The sequence below is a fragment of the Scatophagus argus genome, chromosome 13 (assembly GCF_020382885.2).
Source record: "Scatophagus argus isolate fScaArg1 chromosome 13, fScaArg1.pri, whole genome shotgun sequence".
Taxonomy (NCBI): Eukaryota; Metazoa; Chordata; class Actinopteri; family Scatophagidae; genus Scatophagus; species Scatophagus argus.
This window is the reverse complement of record NC_058505.1, coordinates 17,744,996-17,770,686: the sequence shown is the minus strand read 5'-3', so window position 1 is coordinate 17,770,686 and position 25,691 is coordinate 17,744,996. Positions and strand designations below refer to the sequence as shown.

Here is a 25,691-nt window from a genome sequence, read left to right as displayed (position 1 = left end):
TGGACCTCAGGCAGATGGAGTCTCAAGTCATATTGTAACAGGCACACTGAGATTAATGGCTTCCATCTGTGCTGTGCTGACTATCATGTTTTTGCTGGAGAAGAGCTGGAGCTTTTTTCTTTTTACCCTCACTTTCTTCCTTGTTGCATGTTTGGGTTTAATCTCATCTGTGGTCACTTAACCATAGTAACTTTGAATCATGTTGCCTCAAACAAACCAAAATCTTTGCCATTCACACAGACATCAATCCCAAAGCTGAATGTCATGATGTTTTAAATGTTGCAAGATGTTAAAAACCCCAAACTTCATGCTTGACACTGTCTGCACTATTCTTTCTTTCTCTCTGACTCAGAAATGCTACTAATCTTCTCCACTGAACATCAGGGTCCTGTGGAAACTCTTGCTATATCCTGTCTGCCAACCAGCTGCACCCATGACATGATGCAGAACCTTTCAGCTTTAGGAGGCATGCATGTTTCTGCATTTCTTTCACCATGTGGGGCTTTATCTTCACCGTTGGAGGATGTACCTATGTTTGTTGCCTCAGGGGAAATGATAATGACTTCTCAGTGGGATAATTTAGTGGTCGCAATCCCACCTGCCGGTTTCAGGACTGTAAAATGCCCCCCAAAAAGCTGACTTCCTTTGAACAAAATTGCTTCAGTAATAGTGAAAACTGAAAACAGTCCCAACAGACTGACTAATGAATTCTTCAAGAATTTTATCGAGTAATGTATTCATGGTATCCTGGTATTGAGACATCTCAAAATGCAAGCATCACCATTTATACACTTCTCACAGCTGCCAAAAAATCCAACAGATTTACTACGAGAGCTTGCTAATAAACAGAGATCATTACCAGATGTCCCCCCTCTCTCCTCATCCCTCCCTTTCCCCCTTCTTTCCTTTCCTTCCCTCCCTGCTTCTCTGGAACAGTGATCTCAGTGGAAAATCTGAGTCCAGGCCAGACCTTCTCTGCAGCAGCACAGTTTGAGCATACACATACGTCCAATACGTATGTCCACAGTAACCGTGCAACATCCAACCCCATCAACACCTTGCCAAAACACTCCACGCCCACACCTCCCTGCCTCCGTCAATGGAGGCAACCCGAAACTCTTTCCAAAGCAGTCTAGACCAGAATCACTAGAGGGCACTGTTTCTCTTCCTGTTTCTTAGGAAAAAGGGAGTAAATAGCTCCCCTCCTCCTCCTCCTCATCCGGATTTTATGTTCAGTTCGAGTCTGGGTGCCGAAGTGAACCAGATGTAATCAAACTCCACCCACCCCCATCTTCCACAGCAAGGAGAAACTTTTTGGAAAAAAAAAAGAATGCAAAATGTGAGTCAGCTGCTTTTCATTAAATTCAGTAAGCAGTAAAATTACTCCAATGGGCATCTATTCACTGCTGATTTTCTTGCTTTTTTACATGACGTGTGAGATGGTGTTGAAGTGGTTTGTTGAAAAGTAGCCTACATGATGACTCATTGTACATGGTCTGAATTCATTGAAATATAGCAAATATTAGTCCCTGCTTGCGCTCTCTTTTCTGCAAAGAAGGTGTTGAGAAAGTCTGTGCTTGTTGGAGCCTCTTTAACAGGTCTGTAGGCTTTCTTTTTATCGCAGTGTGTCCATGTCCCTGTGGACCCCTTTTAAGGAAGCAAGCATATCTGGGATTTTGTGTAAACTTTCGGCCCGTGCGCGTTCTAGTCCTGCTCCTACTCATCGTTTCCAGAAAAAGCGCGTGAACAACTCCTCCCTCTCCTCCTCCCAGCACCGTGCGCTCTGGTCCTCCTCTGCGCGCTCTGGGTCTCGCCTCGGACAAACTGCGGCGGAACGCTGGATCACCAAAAGTTCGCCAAATCGGTTTAGAGGTACCGGGTTTGGGGTCGGAGAGGTTCGGTGTTTGCTTTTCCGGGGATCGGGGGTGTTGCATATCTCACTTCTCAGTCTTTTTGCAGTTTAACGATGGAGACTCTCGGAAGTCTCCTTGCGCTGCTGTGCGTTTTCCTGGCAGGAGCGCAAACGCAGAACGGAAGAGACAAGTTTGCGGGTAAGTTTGCTGAAAACATTATCCTTTCCAAGAAAATGCTCCAATATCTGGTGTTTATGGCTTTATGTTGCATGTAAAGTAGTCTTTCTGTGTTTGAATGTAACGTGCCACATACTAATGTGATATTTGCTGCAAGAGCTAGTCCAGATGTCCATGTCCCTGGGTTAAGTACCTCCCAGAAGTGGGAGAAGTCTTGCAAACCAGCAGCCCAGATGCTGTAACAACTGACAGTGAGATCGGGCCTTTGTTTGGTCCCATGGTTGGGTTAATGGTCATGAACAGTTAGCCCTGGGTGTGATGCACACTTTGATCTGCCAGACTGATTAATGCAGACCAGAATCAAATGACGGTACCTCAGGTGTGCTTCCCTGCTCAGGTGCTGTGCATCAGCCATAGTACAGGTGTACTGGCAAGCAGCCATGCTATAAGTGCAGTCTGTAACCGCAGGCCTGCACCTATCACAAATCTACCTGTTCAAAAATGAATCAAGGAAGATCAGCCTCATGACAGCCAGCGTGCTGCCAGGTGTTCCAAGCAGCATCATGTTGGCCTCCGGTGCTGCATTACTGATACCTGAGCTGACATCACCTGAGTTCATAGATGGATTAATGATGATAAATGATAAATGTTTCAAATTTCTTGGCTCCTCGATTTCACCTTTAATGTCCATTTGGAACATTCATGATTGGTCAGTGGATGATATCTGTTGACGGCCATGTTTTGTTTGTTTGTTTGTTTGTTTTGTGAGCAGATTGTCCAGTTGACCTTTTCTTTGTACTGGATACATCTGAGAGTGTCGCCCTTCGACAGAAACCTCCCAACTTTTATATTGACCAGATCAAATCATTCACCAATCGCTTCATAGATGAACTCAGGAACATGTAAGACACACATGCACTCACACAAACACACACACACACACATACACACCCATATGCATTGTGGGAACAAGCATTCACATAAAAGTAGTAATAGCACAATGGAAAGGTACTCCATGACATAAGTCCTGCATTCAAAATCTTTCTCAAAGAATAACTTAACCCCAGCTTAACATTTCAGCTTGCTGCACTGATGTACAGGTGCACTCTGGCACACTGTGGCATCATTGTTGGGTGTAGTTTCATGTGCAGTAGGCCCACATTACACTTCTGACCACACCCAACCACACCCATCAGTTATCAGTGAAATGCTGCTTTTCCGTATGGCATTTGTTATTTTTTAAGTAAAAATACAGAAGTACAATCTGTAAAATGTTCAAGTATCAAAGGTAAAGGTTTTCTCTGTGCAGCAGAATTGCGCCTGCCAGTCTCCTGATATGGTGACAAATTATTATCATTATATTTTATCATATTTTAATTCTTTGGTTGGTCAATTTAATCTGCACTGATACACAATGGAAATACTCAAGTACAAGTACCTAAATTGTATTTAGGTGCAGTATTTAAATAAATGTACTTAGTTACAGTCCACACCTGCCTGACTGTCTGTACCATATTGTATAATAATGCTGTGTTGATTGTTGTTGGTGGTTGTACAATGAGATGACAGTCATTCACTTGTATTTACCCAGACGCCACCGATGTGACCGTACCCTGACATGGAACTCAGGAGCCCTGCACTACAGTGACGAAGTCATCCTTGTGCGAGAGCTGAGTGACCTGGCGACTGATCGCCAGGCCCTGAAGAATGACATTAATGCAATTGACTACATAGGCAAGGGCACATATACTGACTGTGCCATCAAGAGGGGTCTTGCAGAGCTGCTCATTGGGTAACAATAATGAACACCCACACACACTCACATTTTCTTAAATAATAAGAAGTGAGATATCTGAGGTGTCTTTGTGTTTCTGCGTGTATACAGGGGCTCCCACTACCATGAGAACAAATACATCGTGGTAGTGACTGATGGTCATCCTATTACTGGTTACAAAGAGCCATGTGGAGGTGTGCAGGAAGCTGCTAATGAGGCCAAGCAACATGGAGTCAAAGTGTTTGCTGTAGCCATCTCACCTGACCAAGAGGTATAACACAAATTTGTACTGTATGCTAGTGAGGACACTCCACAGCATAATAAATGAAATAGTCCCTAACCCAGACTTTAATCATTATACTGAATACATAGACCCAATCGTTATCCAAACATTTAAAAAGTAAAGCTTAACAGACCTTGAAAACCTATTTTCTCAACCAGCTTCTTGCTGTTAGTGATAGGATCCTACATGAACACAATTATGTTATTTTCTGGTACACTTTTGTCTATTTTTCATGAGAAATTATGTGTGGTATTTTCTGTGTTCTTGTTGCTAATTTAAAGTGGGAAATGTGATGTCACATGCATCAATGCACCAATCAGGGTTTATCGATGTTTGAATCAGAAAATGATGAAAGACGGTGGGTTGTTTTGGTTCCTGTCAGTCCAGTCTGAACAAAGATAAACACTCAAGACTGGAAGCAAAGCTGTTAGGGGCTTTAAGACTTTTACATTAAATCCTAATACTGCATGTACAGTATAAAACCATGTGCACATTGACAGACTTATTGGTCTCAGGCTATGATAGCAGTGATGTGATTTCTTCCTTATGTGACTAAGACTTAACAGAAGGGAAATAAAACGCAAAAACACGTTTCAGATTACGAAACACAAAGAAGGATTTCCTAATTATATCTTAATCAGATCAAATATTCATTTAATAAAGATTAAACTTTCATACTAATATACCCACTTGATTTGGCCAACTTAGACTACTGATCTTGAACATTAAGTATAGCTGAAATTAGAAATGCATTTTTTCACAGAACTTATCCTTTAATCTCTATGTAATTCTAACCTTGAACCCAAAACCAAAATTTCAGTAAGTGAAAAAGCCTACCTTGACATGAAATAAAGTGAAGTGAAGAGAAGAAAAGTGATGCAGCTCAATGTAAATGGAAGTGAAGAGATGTAAAGTGAAGTGCAGTAAAAGGAAATTAAGTGAAGTAAAGACAGATAATGTACTAAGCCTGGAGTGGGAATGAATTTGAGTTTTCTTGATGTAGGAAATTTAACACAAAGTCTGTTATTTATAAACAGGAAAGAGTGACAACAACAATAGCAGAAGCTAACTGGAATTCATCAAACAGAAAATTATGTCACAAAATTTCACAGCTTTTTGAGAACAGTCTCATCAGTCAGTCACATACAGTTCACCAGTTATTGTTCTGTAGCTGCTGTTTTCAGGCATGTGATGATGATTTTTGTATGTTGTGTCTCACCAGGACACAAGGTTGTCAATCATTGCCACAGACCAGACCTACAGACAGAATTTCACTGCTGCAGACGACTCCAGGTCCACCAAGATGGGAACCATTCGAACCATTATTGATATGATTGTATGTATCCTCTTCTCTTCTCTTCTATCTGAACTTTAGGAGTTTGAACTAATACATGTTTTCTTTCCATCTTTTCAGACAAATGAGACAAAGGATATGGTAAGTCTCCTTTAGATATTTTTGAAAGAAAATTCACTTTATCTTTTTGTATGTGTTTGCTTAATGCATTTGCATTAAATAAAAATGTACTAATGTGGTAAATTTGTGCTGGAGCTTTTTGAGCGTTTGTATCTTGATGATTTTCATTTTGTGTGAATGTTATGTTTGAGGATTAGTTCATTACTCTGTTTTTTGCAACTGAAACATCCCAACAATAGAATTGCTACATCCAACATTTTAATCTATCCTTTCTTTAGTCAGGAAAGTCTCACTGAGATACAAAGCATCTTCTTTCAGGGATTTCTGGTCAAGATGCTGTCAGTTTCACATGAAAAAAACAAACAAACAAACAAATAAAACAGAAAAAAATAGTTTGACATGCAAGGACATAATGCATAAAAGCAACACCAGGGACCGTAAACTTCACCTGGAGTAAAGGGCGGCAGCTTCATGTTTCATTCACTTGGTTTGTAAATCAGAATGAGAATTCCTTTATTTATTCTGATTCTGATGTTCAAAGAAAGAAGTGTTTTTAAGGTAATGGTATTCTGCAGCTCATTCCATCCCCAGGGTGCATAAAAAGAAGGAAGAAGAAAGAAATTAAGACAGATCACCATATACTGGTTGAGTGTCACGGCTTTATCTTTACAAGCCAATTTTTTTGTTTTTTCTTCAGTGCAATAAATCTCATCTCACTTTAATGTAGTTAGGATGTTTACAGAGTCTGGTAAAAATTCTTTTAGGTCATTGTCTTTCTCTTGTTCTGTCTGAGTTGCTGGCTAAGTCTTCTTATCGCAGGTCTCCACTGCCGTGTAAACTCTGCTTCATTCTCCCATGTTCAGGAAACAAGGAGGGGTCAGTTAGGATGGCTACAGGAAGCTGAAATGAACACATCAAATCCAACTAAGATGGCATTCAGTGATATTCAGTCTTGCCTCATTTTGTATCAGCAACAAAATCACTGCAGTTACATCTGAACTAATGGGTGTTTTTCCCAGTCCCACTGTCACCTGGCAGTCAAACATGATGATGTTAAGTTCAGCTGACCTGTCATGCCATGGCAACAACTTCGATTTATCAAAAATAGCCATTGATCTTCATTCAAACATGTATAGAGACACTGCGACACTCTGCTTTGTTCATAATCTCTTTTCCTTTTCCTTTTTCAGTGTTGCTCATTTGACTGCAATGTAAGTAAGCCATTTTTTTTATCTTACACAAACACAAGCTCTTCTCTTTTTTGAGCAACTGTTTCACTGCTTGTGCTTTATTGTTTTGTCTGCAGGCTGCAGGAGGGCCTAAAGGACCAGACGGAGACATTGGCTCTAAGGTGTGATGATATAGATGAAACATATGGATATTTAAGTTAGAAATACAATGCAACCAAATGCATGAATACACAAAGCTCTACGTTGTTCACATATTTTTTTGCTCCTCTACAGGGAGAAACGGGTAGACCAGGAATGCCAGGAGAGAAAGGAGATATTGGTCCCATGGTAAGTGACAATGTTCATCATCATCTTTTTTTCACCAACAACACCATCCCCATCATATGAAGATACATGCAAAAGGACGAAACAATCATCACATCTCTTTGAGTTCTTCATGCAACCCTACTGATCTAATATTTCTATCTCTATGTTACAGGGCAGCATTGGAGATCCTGGTCCTGTTGGTTACAGTGGAATGAAGGTAGACTTTACTTAAGTGATATTCTTTATATTGGAACAGACTAAAAGTGAAACTTTTTACTTCAGTGAATGCTAGAGATTTAGCAGTAGCAGCAGAAAAGTGATGCACAAGAAAGCTGTGGGTAATGGATGATGTAAAAACATGGATGTATAAATAGAACTAGATACCAGGCACAAAGATGGTGGCTATTCAACTCAATGGCTTTTCTAACTTGCAGGTTTACTTCCTGGGTTTGCGGCCTAATGCATATTTACAATAGAGTTTTTCCTGCTGGCCCCGCCCGCAAGTTCCTGCTCACTGCCCAAATACTTTGCATTGTGATGATATCAGAGATGTTTATATCACTTTTCTTGGCTTTTCAAGGAAAGTTTTACAAACCTCCATACATCAAAATTTCAATTTACAGAAATAGTCAAAATGCAAAATGTCAAATTGCAGTTCAAATTATCCTATTGGTCTTGTGATCTATGGGGGAAAATGCTTTTATGGAGACAAGTTTTTTTGCAACTTTATTTATATTAGTATTTTGTAGTTAAATGTGTGAAATGTAAGATGAGTTGGTTTCCTGCATCCATGTGTTTGCTTTCTTGCTAGCAGTCAAGAGTATTTTTTTAGAGATGTTCATCCAGTGCTGTAAGTTTATTTGGGATTTTGCCCAGGTAATATATAACATAAGAACCATTAGCTTCAATATTTTGGTTAACTCTTTAGCAATCTCTTGGACAAGCCCTTATTTACTTTTTTGGACTCAAATAATTGTTTTAGACATAGAAACAACCAAATGTAAGCAACAAAACATTTGCAAATGTGAATATGACAGTATTTATAATTTTTCATTTGGTTTACCTGTTGATGATTGCCCACTCTACGTCATATATTACCTGCCTTGATTGCTTAGCTGGTTGTATTTCTGATATGTGTATTTCTGTTTCCAGGGAGACCGCGGTTCCAGAGGAGAAAAGGTACTATCCGAACTCACAAATACAAAAAGCATACTGAAACCAGACTTAGTATTTGAGGATTACTGTGTTGTGTAACTCATGGTCGTGGCTGACGATTGCTGTGTGTGATCTCTGTAGGGCGAAAGAGGACACAAAGGCTACAAGGTGAGTTCTTCCTCACAGTTGTCTGTTCTTCAGAGGGATGCTCTCCAGCCTGTGGCTGTTCTGAAAGCTAATGGTTAAATAATTTTTTTGTCTCTTTTATTCTCTTTCATGCACTCTTTCTCCTCCTTGTCAGGGAGACAAAGGTCAAAGGGGAAGGGATGGAATCGATGGACGCAAGGTGAGTTATAGACCTGAACATCCAATCTATACAGTTGTTTCTGTCTGGCTGTTTTTCTTTTGCTGATTTGATCAAATTGTTTCATCAAGTTCTTTGGCTTTCCTCACTAGGGTGAAGCAGGGTTCCCTGGTCTTCCCGGCTGTAAAGGATCTCCCGGATCAGACGTGAGTTGTATATCTCTGTCTCAGAATAATCACATTGTTATGGTCTAGCATCATCTGGAGCTCTCCTCAAACTAAGGTCACACATTGCAGAAATGTTCAATTGCCAGAAGCTAGATATTAACACGGTCAGACAAGGACATCTGGGCTGAGTACAGTAAATACGCAGTCAGTCTGATGTGTGGGTGTTAGGATGCATAATTTCCTCAATTCTGCCTTGAACAGACACACACACTGAAGCCACTTCCGTATCTGCCTGAGGCTCATCCATATTGTTTACAGATTAGCCATTAGCCACAGTTGCATGTTTAGGAATGTTGCTGTTGGTGTGCCCCTGATCAACATCACCTCTGTGTCTGGATCCTCTGGGGAAGGCAGACCAAGGCCCTTGGCTCTTAATCATTGCTTCGTTTACATTCTCTGCTGTCAGATTGTTTAAATAGAGCCTTATAGTCATAATGTAAACAAACACACACACACACATACCTACATGTACATGCACAGTGGCGCTTTGGCTTCAGCAGTGTATGAGCAGGTGCTGAATCTGTGTCTGTGCTTTCTGCTTCCAGGGCTTGCAGGGAGAGCTTGGACCGAAGGGAGACCCTGGTCCTTACGGAGCAAAAGGAGCAAAGGTATGGATATGGAAAAGAAAACTTATGAAAACTTCAGATAGCCTCTTGTTGGTCTGTAATGAGACAATGTGCGCTCATTTCAGGGAGATCCTGGAAGAGATGGTGAACCTGGAAGGCCTGGAAACTATGGGCCACTGGGACCTCAGGTAAATCAGAAAGATGACAAATAACAAAAGACAGATCTGTACAAAGTGCATCACATGAAGTATGTAGTACAGAAGTACAGGAAGTATGATATATGTGTAAATCTCTGTGTTGTGACAGGGTGATCGAGGCCCTCCTGGAAACAATGGGGACAAAGGAGAGCGCGGTGATGATGTAAGTGATAAAGCTGCAGACAACGCCAGAAACATCTACTTTGTGATTTTAACTGGTTGTGTAATGTCCTGCTACGTGTGTGTGTTTCAGGGCCAACCAGGACCGGATGGAACTCCTGGAGAGAGAGTAAATGGGATTAGTATTGACTTTTGAGTGAGAGTGTATAACAGTTCCCAAAATATGTGTTAACTTCTTTAAAATCCCCTGTAGGGACAAGTTGGAGAGAAGGGGGAGCAAGGTTCCCGTGGAAACAGAGGTCCAAGAGGAGAGCCAGTAAGTGATAATAAGGATGAGGATGAATGAAGAGTAGCTTACAAGCCACTGTTTGATTTTCAGTACCTCCTACTCAGAAAAACATGGGAAATGCTGTTTAACTTATTCAGTCAACTGCAGCCACACTGACCTTAATGGAACTCATACTGTTTTTATATTATCCCCATGCGCTCCTACTGATGTAGCTTTGTGTAAAACTTGGCTCTGCCTGCTTTTCTTGTCTATTGTTAAGTTCTTACATATCTTTAAGTCAGTTTACACATTTTGTTCTTTTCCTTGCCAGGGGGAGCCAGGGCCCCGTGGAGAACAGGGAAGGGAGGGCTCAGCTGGGCCCAATGGAGACCCAGTAAGACACACTCAAATATAATCAGAGACACATTTACATTGACACACACATTGGAGCTATGGTACATGTAGTACCACTGTTCATTAGCCTATTGTGTAAGGTTTCAGGAGGCGGCACAGCCCCCAAACCACCCACTTCTCTCTCTGGCAGTATCCTTTTCTTTCCATTTGGAAAGGAGAACTTCTGCCCGAGTGTGTGCATGCTTCCCAGTGTGCCTGCACATGTGAGAATCCATATTTCATGTTGAGTAGTGCGTTGTGCAGAAGCTTAAACAGAGGCAAACCTGGCTGCAGCGCCAGAGTACTGCCCACTCCTGCATGATCCATCTCCCCTCTCTCATTCTCAGTTTTTTACTTCTCCTGGGAACATCGACACTCACTCTTTCCCCTCTGACTCAGTTCTTCTCTTCGTCTGCTCCAGCCAAACCCCCAGTATGGTTTTCTTAATAAGGCACAAGGCAGTGTAATAATAATAATACATTACAAGCGTTGGTTGTGGTAGCCTCCGTGATGTCAGAACTTTCAATGGCTCTTTTGTGCTGCCTTCTTTCCTCATCAGAGCTGAATAAATGGTAAAGTAACTGAACTGAATAGTACAGAAAACATGGAATAACTGACATGTTGGGCCTACCTCATGCACTCAGGAAAAAAATGTATCCTGACAAGCACCAGTGTACTTGACTGCATTTGCACTCTAATGCTGCTAAGCTACAGTATTACAGGTGTACAGCACTCAGTTGTAACATATTAGTAAGGTTTGTAATAGTTAACTTGATATTAAAGATGTCCTCTGACATTATAGTAAATTCTGTCTTACTTAGAGCCAGGTGAGAGGAGGAATATTAATTTCACTTGTGCATCCAGTGCACAGATCAGTCCAGATGAGAGCCTATTTTAGCACCAACTGAAAACAGGAGTAATACCCATCAGTACGTTTAACTGTGTTGTATTTCAACAGTTGGTGACTTTGCGCACTGTTGAAAGTCGATGACTTCACTGTAAGAACAGGACTGAGGTGTTGCATGCAGCAGCTGGACCCAGCTGCTGTTTGCTGGGAAATAGCACCAATTCAAAGCTTAACTCCTATAAACTATAAATTTTGTATCTAATGCACAAGACATCTTTAGAGACTTGTAAGGTGTATTTTTTTCACTTTTATCAGAACTAACTTTTCAACATATATTTGTTATTCATATTCATTCATTTATTAACATTGATCTCCAGGGGTCTAACTTCCCGTCCTGTTGTGGTAATGTAGAAATACTCTAAGACAAGGTGACATCACACTTGGGTGTGGTTTCAGCTCTGTTGGACCGAGACTGAAAATGATTTTCAGTCTCATATTAATTAAGGCTGTAGGTCGGGACAATTTCAAGCTAGCTTCTGTTTCACTAGTCATTGCCTCTGCCAAAGACTCAAGGAGAGTGACCGGAACTCAGCTGAGTGTGCTTTATATGGCTGTTTTTGTTGGAGAAGTATTTTAACAGTGTCTCATTAATGATGTTGTTTTTTTCCAGGGTGAGCCTGGCAGGGCTGGGCCTCCTGGATACAGAGGAGATGAAGGCCAACCCGGACCAGAAGTGAGTCCAACAGGATGCATACATGCAGAAGGATTACTGATAACATACATGAACTTAAAGGGTCTGAAATCCTATGTTTTCATGCAGCTTCCTTCTGCTAGTGATAGAATTCTACTGAAAATACAATTATATGATTTTTGTATTTGTGTTTTTTTCTTATTTGTTTCAAGTTGGGCTTGGTTGAAAAAGAAATTATGCCACAAACTTTAGTGCAGATTAATTTTCTAGCTATGATTGGTGCTTACTTGGTCATAAATCCGTTGCAATCATCAGTTGAGTACATTAGAACTATTACTATGCATTACTTTAAAAGCTTTAGAGTAAATGGACATTCTTAATCACACAATCGAGGCAGTCAGCTGGTAAAAACCTGTAACACAGCGCAGTAACTGATTGTTACGTAAGTCCTACATGTGGTCTGTCTTTGGGGGGTTTTTTGCACACACCCACCATGTCTTGACGAGATCCAAATGTTTTCAACAAACTTGTCACGTGTCATATGTTTCTGGTCATATCATTCCTTTCATCTCCCAGGGACCCAAAGGACCAAGAGGAATCAAAGGAGCTCCGGGAGACAGAGGCCAGATTGGGGAGAGGGTGAGTGCTGGAGACAGAGAGAGGGAAAGACACATGTGTGCCATTCATCATATTCCACAGCTGCCATGAAGTTTGTGTGAGTCTGTGTGTGTGTGTGTGTGTGTGTGTGTGTGTGTGTGGCTCTGTGTGTGGCTCTGTGTGTGTGCGTGTGCGTGTGCATGTGGATGAATCTGTAAGTGTCTCTCTCTCTGTATTTCAGGGAGAAGATGGTATTCCAGGAAATGGCACTGCAGGTTGTCATGGCTTCCAGGTATGTGTTAGTTGGTGCATGTTACTTGGCTCTATGTAAATTTGTTTATTCTGAAGACTTTTGTCTTTTTAGGGATATCCCGGACCCCGCGGAGACCCTGGTGAGCCTGTAAGTGTTCTTTCAAATTTCTGTTGTAACATGGACTTTTATCAGAGATCAGATGTTGGCCAAACGTGTTCCTGATGAATAGTTAGTTTTATTACACATTCAATATAATGTAGAATGGATGATTGGCTAGAAGCTATAAGCTTTAAACTTGGCTATTAGTTAGTATTTTAGATTTACATATCAGCACACTGAATATGAGACTTCGTGTTTGAAGTTCACTGCCAACAGTGTAAAATTGATTGTCATACTCATTTGCCCTTTTAACCACTGGCATTTGCTATGTGACATTTAGGGTGGCAAGGGAACCCCTGGACCTAAAGGAGATGACGGAGATTCTGGAGACTCAGGCCCTGATGTGAGTCTGCCTCTAAATTGTCTCGTTCATAGAGCCGTTTCTCGCTCTTGATCTCATTTCATCTTTCCTTGATCCCTTCTCAGCGTGTGTGCTGACAGGATGTGAATCACATGTCTGTACTTATGGGCACATTTACATATTTCTTTTTAATGCTTTTACCTCATAATAATATATAATAACATGTTGCATCATTTAAATCCTGTTTTTCATTTTGTTTTCTGTTTAGCCCCCACATACTTTACTACTTTTATTTTTCTCTGTCTATCCACCTCGCTCTCACACTCTCCTTCTGTTTTACAGCTGGAAATGCTTTCTTAAGTAGATCTGAGCACATTTTATGTGTGCATGTGTGTGCGTATTTTGGGAAGAGGGCTTTGAGCTGATGCAGCTGTGTATATGTCGTTGTCAAGGATACCAGGAAATGAGCAGAAATGAAGGGACTACATTACTGTTTTGCTGTGTGTCTGAATGAATGTGTGTGTGCGCGCGCATGTGAATGGTGCATATAGTGTGCCAGTTTTAACTCCTTAACCCCTGGTTCAACTTGCTCGTGTTCACATGAAAATTATTGCATTTCCAAGGTTTATGTTTAATTGCATAAACACTTTTCCACTTGTTTGTACTTTTCTCTCATCTTAACATCAGTGCACACTGACCCAGACTTTGAAAACAGATCAGTTTACCACTCATCGACACTGTGTATTACTGTAGGACACAGGAGGATTAGATGCAGAGGTATAATTCACTCAGTCGCCCCACAGTTTACAGTGACAGCAGCATGCAGGAAACATCTCATAACCCCTGTAACTGATTCTACAGCTGCAATGAAGGACCATAATCCTCGATTTGATTATATAGTGCCAAATCACTGCCTCAAAGTATGTATGATGTCAAAAAGTTTGTTGCTCTATTGGCTCCTCTTACTCAGGTGTAAATAATCACCGTGATGCCTTAACAACACTATAAACTATTGCTTACACTTTGGAAAATGGTTGTCAAAAATATTTTAAAAAATTAAAAACATTCACAACCACCCCAAAATCAAAAATAATCCTATGTATTTTTACTCTTTTTACTCTTCAATTGTGGCGCTGAAAGTGGCAAAAGAAGAATACATTTGAAAAGCTTAACAACAATGTCTTTTTCCAGAAATCATCATCAGGTTACTCAAGATAATCCACAGACTTTGTTTTGAGCCGTTTCAAGTAGGAACTATTTTCTCTTTACCAAACTACACCGTATCACTGCACAAGAAGTAAACATGCATCTACTCATGTATGGAGGCGCATACTTGTGACAGAGCAGGGTGTAAACATTAGTGGTGTCCTCTTCATCTGCGCTGTAACGTTAGCCAGTATAGTTAGCTTAGCTAGTTAACCTTTCATCCGTGAGTGGATGCACGTTTCCTTCTACGCAGTCATACAGAAAAAAAAAGTTCTTACATGAAACTGCCAATAACAAAGTCTGTGGATGAGTCATGTGGATCTTGAGTAAATGGGTCATGATTTGTGGAAAAAGACGTTGTCGTTTTGAAATGTTTTTTGGCACCATAAATAAAGTGCACTTCGTTCCCTTATACTGAAGAGAAAGCATCTCAACAGATAATTCCAAAAATCTGCAGTTCACACCAAAACAATGTAAATGGAGAAATAGCACCGCAGGTAAGATGGAAAATATGTGTTGTTGAATTTGGTGTGACCTGTCCCTTTAAACAAAATATCACTTATCTCCCCTCTGCTGCTGTTCCATTGGTCAGTTCAATGGAACAGCAGCAGAGGGTCCTTAAAATATGTAATAAGATGCCATATTTTGTCTATCACGGTGGAAAAAATGAATCAATTATAATCCACTTTTCCCCAGAGGCATTCATCCAGCTCTTTTTTCTACTGTGAACAGGCCGTTATAATCTGTTTCTCAGAACAGTCGCTTGCTTGTTCCCACATTTTTTACATCTGGCCATACAGACAATACAGCAGAAGAACACAGTTAACAGTTTAACTTGCAATCATAAGACATCGACTAACAACATTTTCAGCGAATTGAATACCACTGGCTTCAGCGTGATTTTTGAGCAGCTGGATTGCTAATTTAAATTGTTTAAATATTTTCACACTGCACAGACATGCAGTTTGTTGCCTGCACTTTCCCTGGCCAGAGGGGACAGGAGGTTAAAGACAGATGTGTGTTGAAGATAAGGGTGGAGACAGACCCTTTGACTTTTCCCTCCATTGCACTTTTTAACTAACACACTTCAAAAAGATAATATACACATATTTGACGAGGTACAACACAGAGTCACATCTGGCCATATGTTGTCAAACATGATGACATAAAGTCAAGGTCAGGATGTGTATATGTGTGTGTGTAATTGATACAGTGCAAGTTCTGTGGGTCGGTGCGTTTGAAGTTGAGAATGCAGTAATTCAAACCGTGTGTGTATGTGAGCACATTTGTGTGTGTGTTTTTATTCAAGGCTGACAGCAAGCATGCATGTGTGTGTGTGTGTGTGTTTGTGTGTTAAAAGCCAGATGGCTGGCATTTTTCTCTCTCTCCCGCTTGCTCTTTCTTATCTGTCCACTGTAGGTAGACAGTTGCGTAGCAGTGGGGTAGATCAGCTGCTTCGAATCTTCTTCCAACTCAGATCAAATAGCAAAAATAATTTCTTGCAATGATTTGTGATTTTACTGTGTCAGCCTGTCCTCTTGTCCTCACTGCATCTTATCTCTGTCATCTCATCTCTGACAAGTTGAGCCTCAAAAACTTATTTATGTGGCTACCAATCAGCATGTATTTGGAGCAGAGAGGAGATAACGCATCCAAAACTGGTTCAAGCTGTTGATTATCTAGGATCCATCTAGGATTTGAGGACATTGGGTCACTTTCTATTATGCTGTCATTTAACACTAGCCTTGAACCTGCACACGTGTTTGAAAGTCGTTTCTGCAGTATATCTCTATTGTGTGTTGTATCCACTCTCAGTTTACAGTTTGCATAATTTGTCATTCTCTGCAGCTGTCCACAGTCTTCATCAAACCAAATTGCCTATGTTTCCTTGTAGTGTGTGTAACTGTATCTGTGGGAACATGGAACTTAAAGATGAGATAATTTTCCTAAATTGATTTTCAATGCTTAGCTCTTTATCCTCTACACTTCTACAGTCTGGGTCATGATCTCATATTGATCAACAATGAGTCAGAGTGCAGCAGCTGCAGGAGCTTTGGCTGCTCTTGCTCCAGAGCAGACCTGGCTTCAGCTAAGATATGAGATAAATTTTGAGACTTTCCTCAGGCTAACTGAACTCTTTGGAAGTGTTTTGATTTGCTGATTCCATTTCTAACAGATGATATGTCTTGTGACGTGTACTGAAGCTGTTTAAAAGTTTCACTTAGGCCTGTATGAAATATAGCGAGATTAGTTTACTTATTGATCTCATCATTTGGAAGATTTTCATGCTTTCAGAGCAACTAAAGTTAAAGTTAAGCAACTGAAATTAAATAAGAAAGAAATTGAATATTTAAGAAAATAAGCAAGAGCAAAAGAAAGGAGAGGATAAAAGCACAAAGTTCGTAAAGAGGGGAAATGCCATCTTGACAGTATAAACTTTTGACATGTTGAATACATAAAACTTGATCTGCAAAATGCAGACAAGACAGGAAGTGCTTAAGTACCAGTACTTCAAGTTTGTACTTGGCACAGTACTGCTATGTTGCCACTATAGTGACTATTTACTAGTCTTATTCTTACTACTATTCAGCTCTATATATCTATCTATCTATACACACACACTACGCTCTATAAAAACACTTTGCCTCATTGTCGCATCCTTTCCAGTGGGCGTCTCTTCAGACTCCGTTACATTCCCCTGTGTATGTGACACTATTTGGAAACATCCTATGTGGATTTCATTTCATTTTTAGGCTGATGACACCCAGATTTACATCACTATCTCAACAGTTGGCCAAGATTATTTTTCCAAGCTGAGCATTGGTTAGCCACCGTTGATTCTTCTGGGCATCAACTCTGATTCTTAAATGTCATCATTAAGCTTTCTTTAATCAGCAGCAAGAATTCTTATCAAAACCAAAAGGTTTGAAAACGTAACACCAATTCAGGTTTCTCTTCAGTGACTCATTATGCCTTCTTTGTTAAACAAAAATTGTTGTACTGCATACTGCTGGTGTTCAGATCACAGATGCTCAAAAACAAATGAGAAAGCAGTCTGTAAGTGGCATCTTTTTCCTGCCATGGTCTACTTTGATGGAATAAACTGTTATGCTCAAGTGCAAAAACACAGCTGATTTTTTTAATGGTCACTGTCATACACCAGGATTTCTGAGTGTAAAACAATTACTTAGAGATTAATGTACAGCAGAACATGTTCAACATGAATATCGTATAAAACATTGTAGCTTTGTATATAACTATGACATGTGTTTCCATCCTGTAGTCTGAAAAGATAATTTTATTGAAGGAAAGGAAGCAGGTTTGGGCCTCTGTCTTAGTCTCACTTCATTTTCTCTTCTCACAGAACAACCAACCAGGGCCTCCAGGACCTAAAGGAGCCAAAGGTCACAGAGGACCCGAGGGCAGATCGGTAAGAATACCATGCAGCCATGGGATGTGTGTGTGTGTGTGTGTGCACTGAAGGTTTTTGTACAACTGCATGCAAGTTGGACTGCTGTTTACACGTGCAAACCATTAACTTAAACTCAAATTCAGACATAGTTTTTGGGTTATTTTATTGCTTTTAAATATACACAGCGAAAAATGGCCTTGATTTGAAGTTATGTTGAACCTAGACTGACCTTACTTAGCTCAACTGAAATGTTCCGAATTATCTGAATCTGTGAATTTATTGACCCTGGATACAGAAATAGCAGCAGAATAAATTGAGCTAACAATAAAAATGGCATCCCTTAGTTTGGCTTACAGTATGTTGAAAAGATGAAATTATGATTTTAACCGTTTTAACCAAGTGGTAAGTGAAAGCTTGTGGTACTGGATTATGTTAAAAGATTTACCAGTGATTGACTATCTAAATATAACACTCTTCATAAAGATGTGCTCTCCAAGGCCTCAAACTCTCAAACTCTCTTTCACACTTTCCCTGTTTGCCCCCTCCCCCCCACCCCCCCCCCCCCCCCCCCCCCGCCCTCCTCCTCCTCCTCCTCCTCTTCCTCCTCCTCCCTTTCTTCCTCTGTCCTTTCCACCTCTCCTCTGGCTTGTGTCTCTGCTGCATATTTCTGTACGAACAGTGTACGTCATGTGTGGTGTTGAGACGGTTTCTCTCGTCTACAATTCACAGTTGTCTCTGACTTTCTCTCTCTCTTGTGTGTGTGTGTGTGTTTTTCTGCATGCACACATGCAAGCTATCCTGGCGTCTTTGTCGCTGAAAAGAATGCTCTTAAACTGATTTTAATGTCTGTTAAAACAAAGCAGATGTTTTTTGTGCAGCCGAGTGAAAAAACAAAATGCTGTGGCAATGAACTTTGGGAAGATTTACATGTTGTTGCAGGAAGATAGCAGCACACACAAATGTGTGGGTGTGGATGTGGGTTCAGTGACTGTGAGATTTTGGTTTGCAGTCAAAGGAGTCATGGTTTTCCAGAGAATCATCACTTTTTAAATTCCAGTTGAAATAAAAACAGTCATCCAGGACCAATTCTGTCATCTTGATGTCAGACCAGATAAACATTTACGTGGCCAGTACTTTTATTTTTCAAACAGATAAATCAGTATCTATCTATTAGGAGGATAACTCACTCAATCCACCTATTTTCTTCTTATTCATTTTCTCTTTTCTTGTCAGGGACCTCCCGGGCCTCCTGGACCACCAGGAACTGATGTGAGTATAAAAAAATGGTAATGGTCCCATTTAATCTGAACCCTCGCTCTCTTTTTTGCCACAGGACAGGACGGCGAAGCACAACAGAGCTAATTCCCCTTTGAGGCCAAGCTAGTTTTGACTCTGAAACTGATACTGTATGTTCAGTCCAAAGCCACACATTAAATTTCCTGAACATAAAAACTCATAGCCTTTCACTGACCAGCCCTCAAAATAACATATCGCCATTGTCATGTTTTCTTTTTTTATTCTGTAGCAGCTTGAAGCAGTTTATGCTGCAGATGTGTGTGTTGTGTTATGTAACGTGATTTAACAGTGCATTGCTGCTCTGTAACATGCGCTCCACCTCTCTCTTCAGGAATGTGAAATTCTGGATATCATCATGAAGCTCTGCTGTAAGTTAAATACTCAATGAACACACAAAATTGAAGCCACGTGGACTCTACATTTAACACTTGTGCCTGATTTGCCAAAAGTAATCCAAACCTGAAGTATGTGAGGGTTTTTTTTCCTGCCAAGGTTAACGTTGATTTCCGTTTTTTTCTCCCCATGTTCTCCTTCACAGCTTGTTGTGGTAAGTTTGTATGATATGTTACATGTATGATATGACATCATCAGCACTGTTGCTCATGCCCCTGCTGTCGTGATCCTTTGTGATTTTTTTAATGTGTATGTTTCATGTGTCCAGAGTGTAAGTGTGCACCTCTGGACCTGGCCTTCATTGTGGACAGCTCAGAGAGTATTGGTGCCTCAAACTTTGCTCTTGCCAAAGACTTTATCATCACAGTCATAGACAGACTGATCAAAGACCAGCAAGTCAAGGTAATGTCCTCCTCTGAATCTGTCTTTGTCTTAGATGTTGACTATTTCATATTCATCCATCATTGTCTAGCCTAGGTTAACCCACATTTGACCTCTGTGGTTTATGTTGATGCCAAAAACATTAAGAGAAATGTTTTCAGAGCTGTTAGGAAGAACAAACCTCAAAATAGAAAGTGCGAATGAAAGATATTGTCTCCGGTTTTGGAACTTACTTTAATGTCTCTCCAATGACTCTCCTCTTCCAGTTTGGATATAATTAGTCAGGATGGGTGGGACGCAGAAATGTTGACAGAAGAAAACACATGCTTGTAGACACAACACATGGAAACCAAAACACACAGTCACCATGCAATGCATTTCTTTCCAGTTTGCAGGTAATGAGTCCAGGGTGAGTGTAGTCCAGTACAGTGGATCACGAGCCCAAGAAGCTGTCCTAATGACACCCGGCATTAGCATCACCGACTTTAAACAGTGAGTTTATATCCACACAACCAGAGCCCTGCCTGCCTTGCTTTTCATCTGGCTTGTTCTTTGACTGTGTGCTGGAGCAGTCATTCAGGAGTGATTCAGCTTCACCACTGCTGCAGAGATCTGATTTCTGGTTGCATCCTCTGTAATTCTAAACATCACATCAGTTGGACCGTGTTTCAAAGGCAGTATGCAGCGTCTTAGTAATGCAATAAGTTCTCAATTCTCTACTGGAACAAGCAGTGTGACTGCTAATTTTGTCAAGTTTAAATCTATGACTAGATACACAAACCAATCCTGACAAATACACTAAATCAGTATTGGCTGTTCTTATTTTCAACAGTGTTGTCTTTTGTTTACTGACTTATTATGCGTGAAGGCATCAATTACAATATCATCTCTTCCATTGATTTCAGAAACTGCCCAAAACGTTCAGCTTAACTTAGCAAAAGACAGTAAGCAAAGGGACCTGGTGTATGTCAATCAATAGTGCTTCCCAGCATCTACAAAGTTGTTTTATTCACAAATTTGTGTATTTATGGTAAATAGCAAATTGCACTCCATTTTAGGATAGTTTCACATTTACAAGTATTTCATGAGACTGTTAGCTTATCATAAAGAAACAAGGTAAAACATTTCTCTCTTTAAAAAGTATTCAAAAGTATGCTGCCCCTCTTACAGCTCTAAAACATACATAACTACATACTGTATCTCGTTTGTTCAATGTGTACATAGGGGGAAATGTTAAAACGTGTTTGTGGGGCAGGCAGTCTTGTTACACTGCAAACTACACTAGATTTTGAAACCATTTTTTAAAAAGCCCCGTGCTGAAAGTGTGGACAGACCAAGACAAGCAATGAATTTTGACAGAGGCTACATTAAAATATAATCCAGACCTGTGTAACTTTAATGGAAACCAATATGGGTATCAATCCTCTCACTCTTGTGAAAACAGCAAATAAGTATATTTACATATGTTAATGTAATTAATTTTCTTTAAAAAGATAAATATCATCAATTTCTGTGTATGTGTGTGTGTGTACAGGGCAGTGAAAGACTTGCGCTGGCTGGCTGAGGCCACATACACAGGCGAGGCCCTTGAGTACACTCTGAACACTGCAATCAGTCTGATGAAGCAAGAGAACCGAGTCGTTCTCGTTCTCACCGATGGACGTTCTGATACTACCAGGGACAAGGTTCCCCTCACCACCCTCTGTGGTAAAAACCTCCAGGTAAATACAAAACACCTAGATAGACACAGTCAGCCACAGTCACAGAGTCTTGAACTGTAATATTTAAGTATGCGCTAACCTAAAAACCTCTTTCCTTATGTCCAGGTCGGTGGTTTAGGAGTGAAGGACTACTCAGGCCGTCAGCCCAATCAGGAGCAGCTTGAGGATGTGATTTGTAAGAGTGACCCCAAACCAGGCTTTTCCTTTGTCCTGGAAAACTTTGCTGAGCTTCTAGACGACACTTTCCTCCAGAACCTTACATCCAGAATCTGTCAAGGTAACCACACACACAAGTCCACACACTTACACACATATTTGGTCATTTCCATCAGTTGGATATTTTGCACCTGACTTAACACCTGCTGTTCTCTCATCCAGAAAAGAGATGCCCAGACTACAAATGCCCCAGTAAGTCTGTTTTTCTTTTTCAGTAATAGTTTTACATTTGGTTGGACTGCAGTTTTGATTGCTTTTGTAATAATAATACTAACTTTATTTATATAGCACCTTTCAAAATGTTGTCAAATGTTTCCAAAGTGGTTAACAATCATTTAAAAACAAAACCAACAAATCATATACAAAAAGGCAGTAAACAAAATATAAATAGACAGTTGCTGAGCAATTGCTGAGCAAGGTTGATTATTTAAGATAAAAGTTAAAACAATAGTAAATAAAAAAGATTGAAAAAAAAATATAGGACTTATACAATTTAAAACCAATAAGCTAAAAGGTACAGTCAAAAGACAATAAAAAGACAACATCACATGGAAGCCAGTCTATACAAGTGGGTTTTGAGAAATGATTTAAAAGAAGTCACTGACCTTCCAAGCCTTATCTCGTTGGGAAGGTCCAAAGCTGAAAGGCTCTGACCGCACGTCACCTTCAGTCTTTAAAATTGACTTTGGAACAACCAGAAGGGCTCCACCCGAGAATCTCAGGCTTCGGGTCGGCTCAAAGGGGGTCATCAGTTCTGTTATGTAACTTGGAGCCAAACACAGTTTTGACCCAGTTTGCTATTTGTATCTTTAGTAACATTTTCCTTTCTTGCTCGTATTCTGTCTGTATCAGTACATTCAAACAATCAGATACAAAAATAACATGATTCATAGTACATGTGAGTTGAAGTGAAATATTAAACAGTTTAAACCTGTAAAATGTACAAGTGAATTGACAAACTATAAATGCTATTTGGTTGTCTTGCATCTTGCTGTTTCTCTAGTCTGTTACCTCCAGAGCCGCAGGAAACGCCTAGTGATTGTTGTTCCTGTGTGTGTTTTAGTCTCTTTTGATGATAGTGCCGATATTTTGGTGATGATGGACAGCTCAGCCAGTGTGGGCCAGAAGAACTTCGAGACAAGCAAGACCTTTGTCCGCCGCTTAGCTGAGCGTTTCCTAAGCGCCGAGAGGAAGAGGGGTGCCACTGTCAGAGTGGGTGTGGGCCAGTACAGCCGAAGTGCACGTATTGAACAGGGACTAACTACCAATTTGACCCTGCTGGCTTATCAGACTGAAGAGGCAGCCTTCCAAAATGATGGCACCAATGTGTTAGAGGCCATGGAATTTTCTGTAAAGAATTTACGTGGCCGTGGGGATGCGTCCGGAGGCAGGAAGAAGGTGGTGCTGTTTTCTGATGGCAGGTCTCAGGCTGTCACCGAGCCTGTGCTGGAAAAACGTGTTCGTGAGGTGGCGGATGCTGGGGTGGAGCTCTTTGTCATCGCAGTTGGGAGCCAAGTCAATGAGGCCAACCTGCGCACGCTGGTGAGCAGAGGGCGGCAGGACGACATCACCTATGCCCAGCGCCACCTGTTCCGTGTCCCAGACTACCCCTCTCTGCTCCGTGGGGTCTTCCACCAAACCGTATCTCGCAGGGTGTCCATTCCCTGAGTGCAGAGCCCCGAACAACAGGACCAACACGCTTAGATTCTTAGTCCCATTATTAATATTCAGTCTCACTCATTTACCATACACTGTGTTCAATTATTTTGTTTTTGTTTTTTTAAAGAAATGTCACAAAATGACAAATGATTGTGTGGCAGACAAATGGAAATGTCTTCATGAAATTCACAAGAGTTTTTATTACCCTGAGGCTGGCTTCCAAGGCAGACCATCTCAGGCTGTGTATAATTTCCACCTACTAGACTAGGATCATTAGACTATAACTAGCGTAAGTCAGTACACAGAAGAGCTTAGGTTAGGGCAACTGGACTTCAATTTAAAGGGAAGAAGTTTCATCACTCATCCAAAAGGCTTCTTCAGTTCAAGTCCAGTTGCCCCAACTTAAACTCTTCTTCACAAGAAGACCTGGATGACTGAGAACCTACACAGACATACTGAGTCAGTACACAACTTGGAGGAATTGCTTCCAGGCAGTTCGGTCAAAAAGTCCCATACCAAAAGGGGTTGCTTTGGTCCTGGAGAGTCATCAGTAATGGCAAAACTAAATAACAATTTGAACTTTTAAATTGGGCTGATTTCCACTCAGGTGTTGTGCATCATTTGCAGCTAGTCTGGACTTGTACTCTCCTTACTTCAGCTGTCTTTGGAGGGTTGAAAATGGCTCTAAAGGGATACACTCTCATGCCTCTCCAGGACTGGAGCTCCTGCCATTCTGTATATTTGTGTTTTGGATCTAATGTGGACTCATTTTTGTAGCTCTTACCATTCTTTCACGTGGGGTTGGATTTGTCAGGATTGTTAACCACAAAGGCTGACATGGCCAGTCAGCTTTACTTTAGGTTTTTCTCTTATAAAGCATATTGCAAAGGTCAATTCCAAATGCCATAACATATTTCCCAATATTTGAAAATGCATGCCCGACATCACTTGAAAGCTCTATTGAATCATACCTATGAGGAAACAGGACATAACATCGGGAAGACTCTCAAACAAACCATCACCACTTCACCTGGTGCTAATAAGGACACGACATCTGGACTCAACATGTGCGATTCTGTCCGGGGGTGTGTATGTGTGAAGCTCTGTGTGTCCATCAATTACATGTATAAGTGTGTGGAGGTGATTCTTTATGTGTAGCCTCGGGTGATTGTTCCATAAACAGTTGTGCTGGGGTCACTGGTTCAAATGACAGAAACCTGCTCTTTATTTTCTGTGCAGGAGTGACGCCTCTGTCAGACACACACACATACACATGCAAACACACACACACACACACACACCTCCATACTTCATCAGTGAGGTAAGAAAACATCTGTCACCTTTGAAGGCCAGAAAAGCAGCCTAACCTAGCACACAAACAGAAAACACACACACACACCTTTTAGATCCCCTCCGCTGTAAGTTTCACATCTTCAGTTTTGTTATCATCAGTGACCCAGAGTCACTGTACTGTTGTTATCTGTGGTGCTATTAGTCTCTGTGTATCAGCCATGTTGTTAAAGAAGATATTTTTTACCTGAGGACACAAACCTCAGTCGTGTTGTAAGAGCTCCTTCAATAAAGGTTGCTACACCAAAGTCTCTCAGCTTTTGTTCATGCTCACAATTTGAAGCTTCCAAAGCCAGTATACATAGATGTATTTTCACATGTTTTTGTATATATATACCTCTAAAGAGCCTAACTTTACTCTCTGTGTTTAAATTTAAACACTGGACTATAGCCCATGACATTTAACCTCAACATTTCCAAGCTTTTGTACATATGTATATATTTATTTTCTATTTCAATGTAACCATTTTTTGTAACAAAATTGTATGTATATATGTCAGATTAACAAAATGGTGATGGCAAACCCGCCGGACATTGTGGTGGTCGACAAATAACAGAAGAAGACAGTGGTGATAGATGTAGCAATCCCAAATGACAGTAACATCAAGAAGAAGGAACACGAGAAGCCTGAAAAATACCAAAGGCTGCAAGAGGAGCTAGAAAAGATGTGGCAACAGTCAACAGTTGTGCCACAAACAGGAAGAGTGGCTCCAGCAGATTCCAGGTACAACATCTCCTTTCCAGGAGAGCGTAGTTCTAACAGCTCAGATACTGCGCAGAACCCTCAAACTCCCAGGCCTCTAGTAGAGGACACCACCCCAGAGGGTGTGAGATGGTATATGTGCATAGTCCCTGAACACAAGGGCAACTGACCTGAGAAAGAAAATCATGACAAAGCCAGACATCTGTGGTTGACTCACCATGGCGAAGTGACTGCAGCACTACGAGCTATCCCTGCTAAGTTGAATGGCCAAAGGAGGAG

At 40.8% G+C, this 25,691-nt stretch overlaps 1 protein-coding gene across 2 annotated transcripts; it reads left to right on the top strand.

Moving 5' to 3' along the window:
• The first annotated feature begins 1,724 nt into the window (after positions 1 to 1,724).
• col6a1 (collagen, type VI, alpha 1) lies at positions 1,725 to 24,957 on the top strand. Of its 2 annotated transcripts, none has more exons than XM_046407626.1 (36): positions 1,725 to 1,872; positions 1,960 to 2,051; positions 2,803 to 2,932; positions 3,622 to 3,822; positions 3,916 to 4,075; positions 5,310 to 5,423; positions 5,502 to 5,522; positions 6,692 to 6,712; positions 6,808 to 6,852; positions 6,965 to 7,018; positions 7,170 to 7,214; positions 8,150 to 8,176; positions 8,294 to 8,320; positions 8,454 to 8,498; positions 8,609 to 8,662; positions 9,229 to 9,291; positions 9,375 to 9,437; positions 9,556 to 9,609; positions 9,700 to 9,735; positions 9,820 to 9,882; positions 10,166 to 10,228; positions 11,745 to 11,807; positions 12,342 to 12,404; positions 12,604 to 12,654; positions 12,727 to 12,762; positions 13,055 to 13,117; positions 17,646 to 17,711; positions 18,927 to 18,962; positions 19,321 to 19,357; positions 19,528 to 19,536; positions 19,651 to 19,784; positions 20,152 to 20,255; positions 21,298 to 21,484; positions 21,590 to 21,761; positions 21,863 to 21,892; positions 22,764 to 24,957. In XM_046407626.1, the coding sequence occupies exons 2-36, from the start codon at positions 1,967 to 1,969 to the stop codon at positions 23,366 to 23,368; spliced, it is 3,027 nt and encodes a 1,008-aa protein (XP_046263582.1). In that variant the 5' UTR covers positions 1,725 to 1,872; positions 1,960 to 1,966; the 3' UTR covers positions 23,369 to 24,957. The 2 variants fall into 2 exon arrangements, 1 of the variants encoding a protein (XP_046263582.1); XR_006845007.1 differs by having other exon boundaries at positions 1,766 to 2,051; positions 22,764 to 24,248; positions 24,338 to 24,957.
• The last annotated feature ends 734 nt before the right edge of the window (positions 24,958 to 25,691 follow it).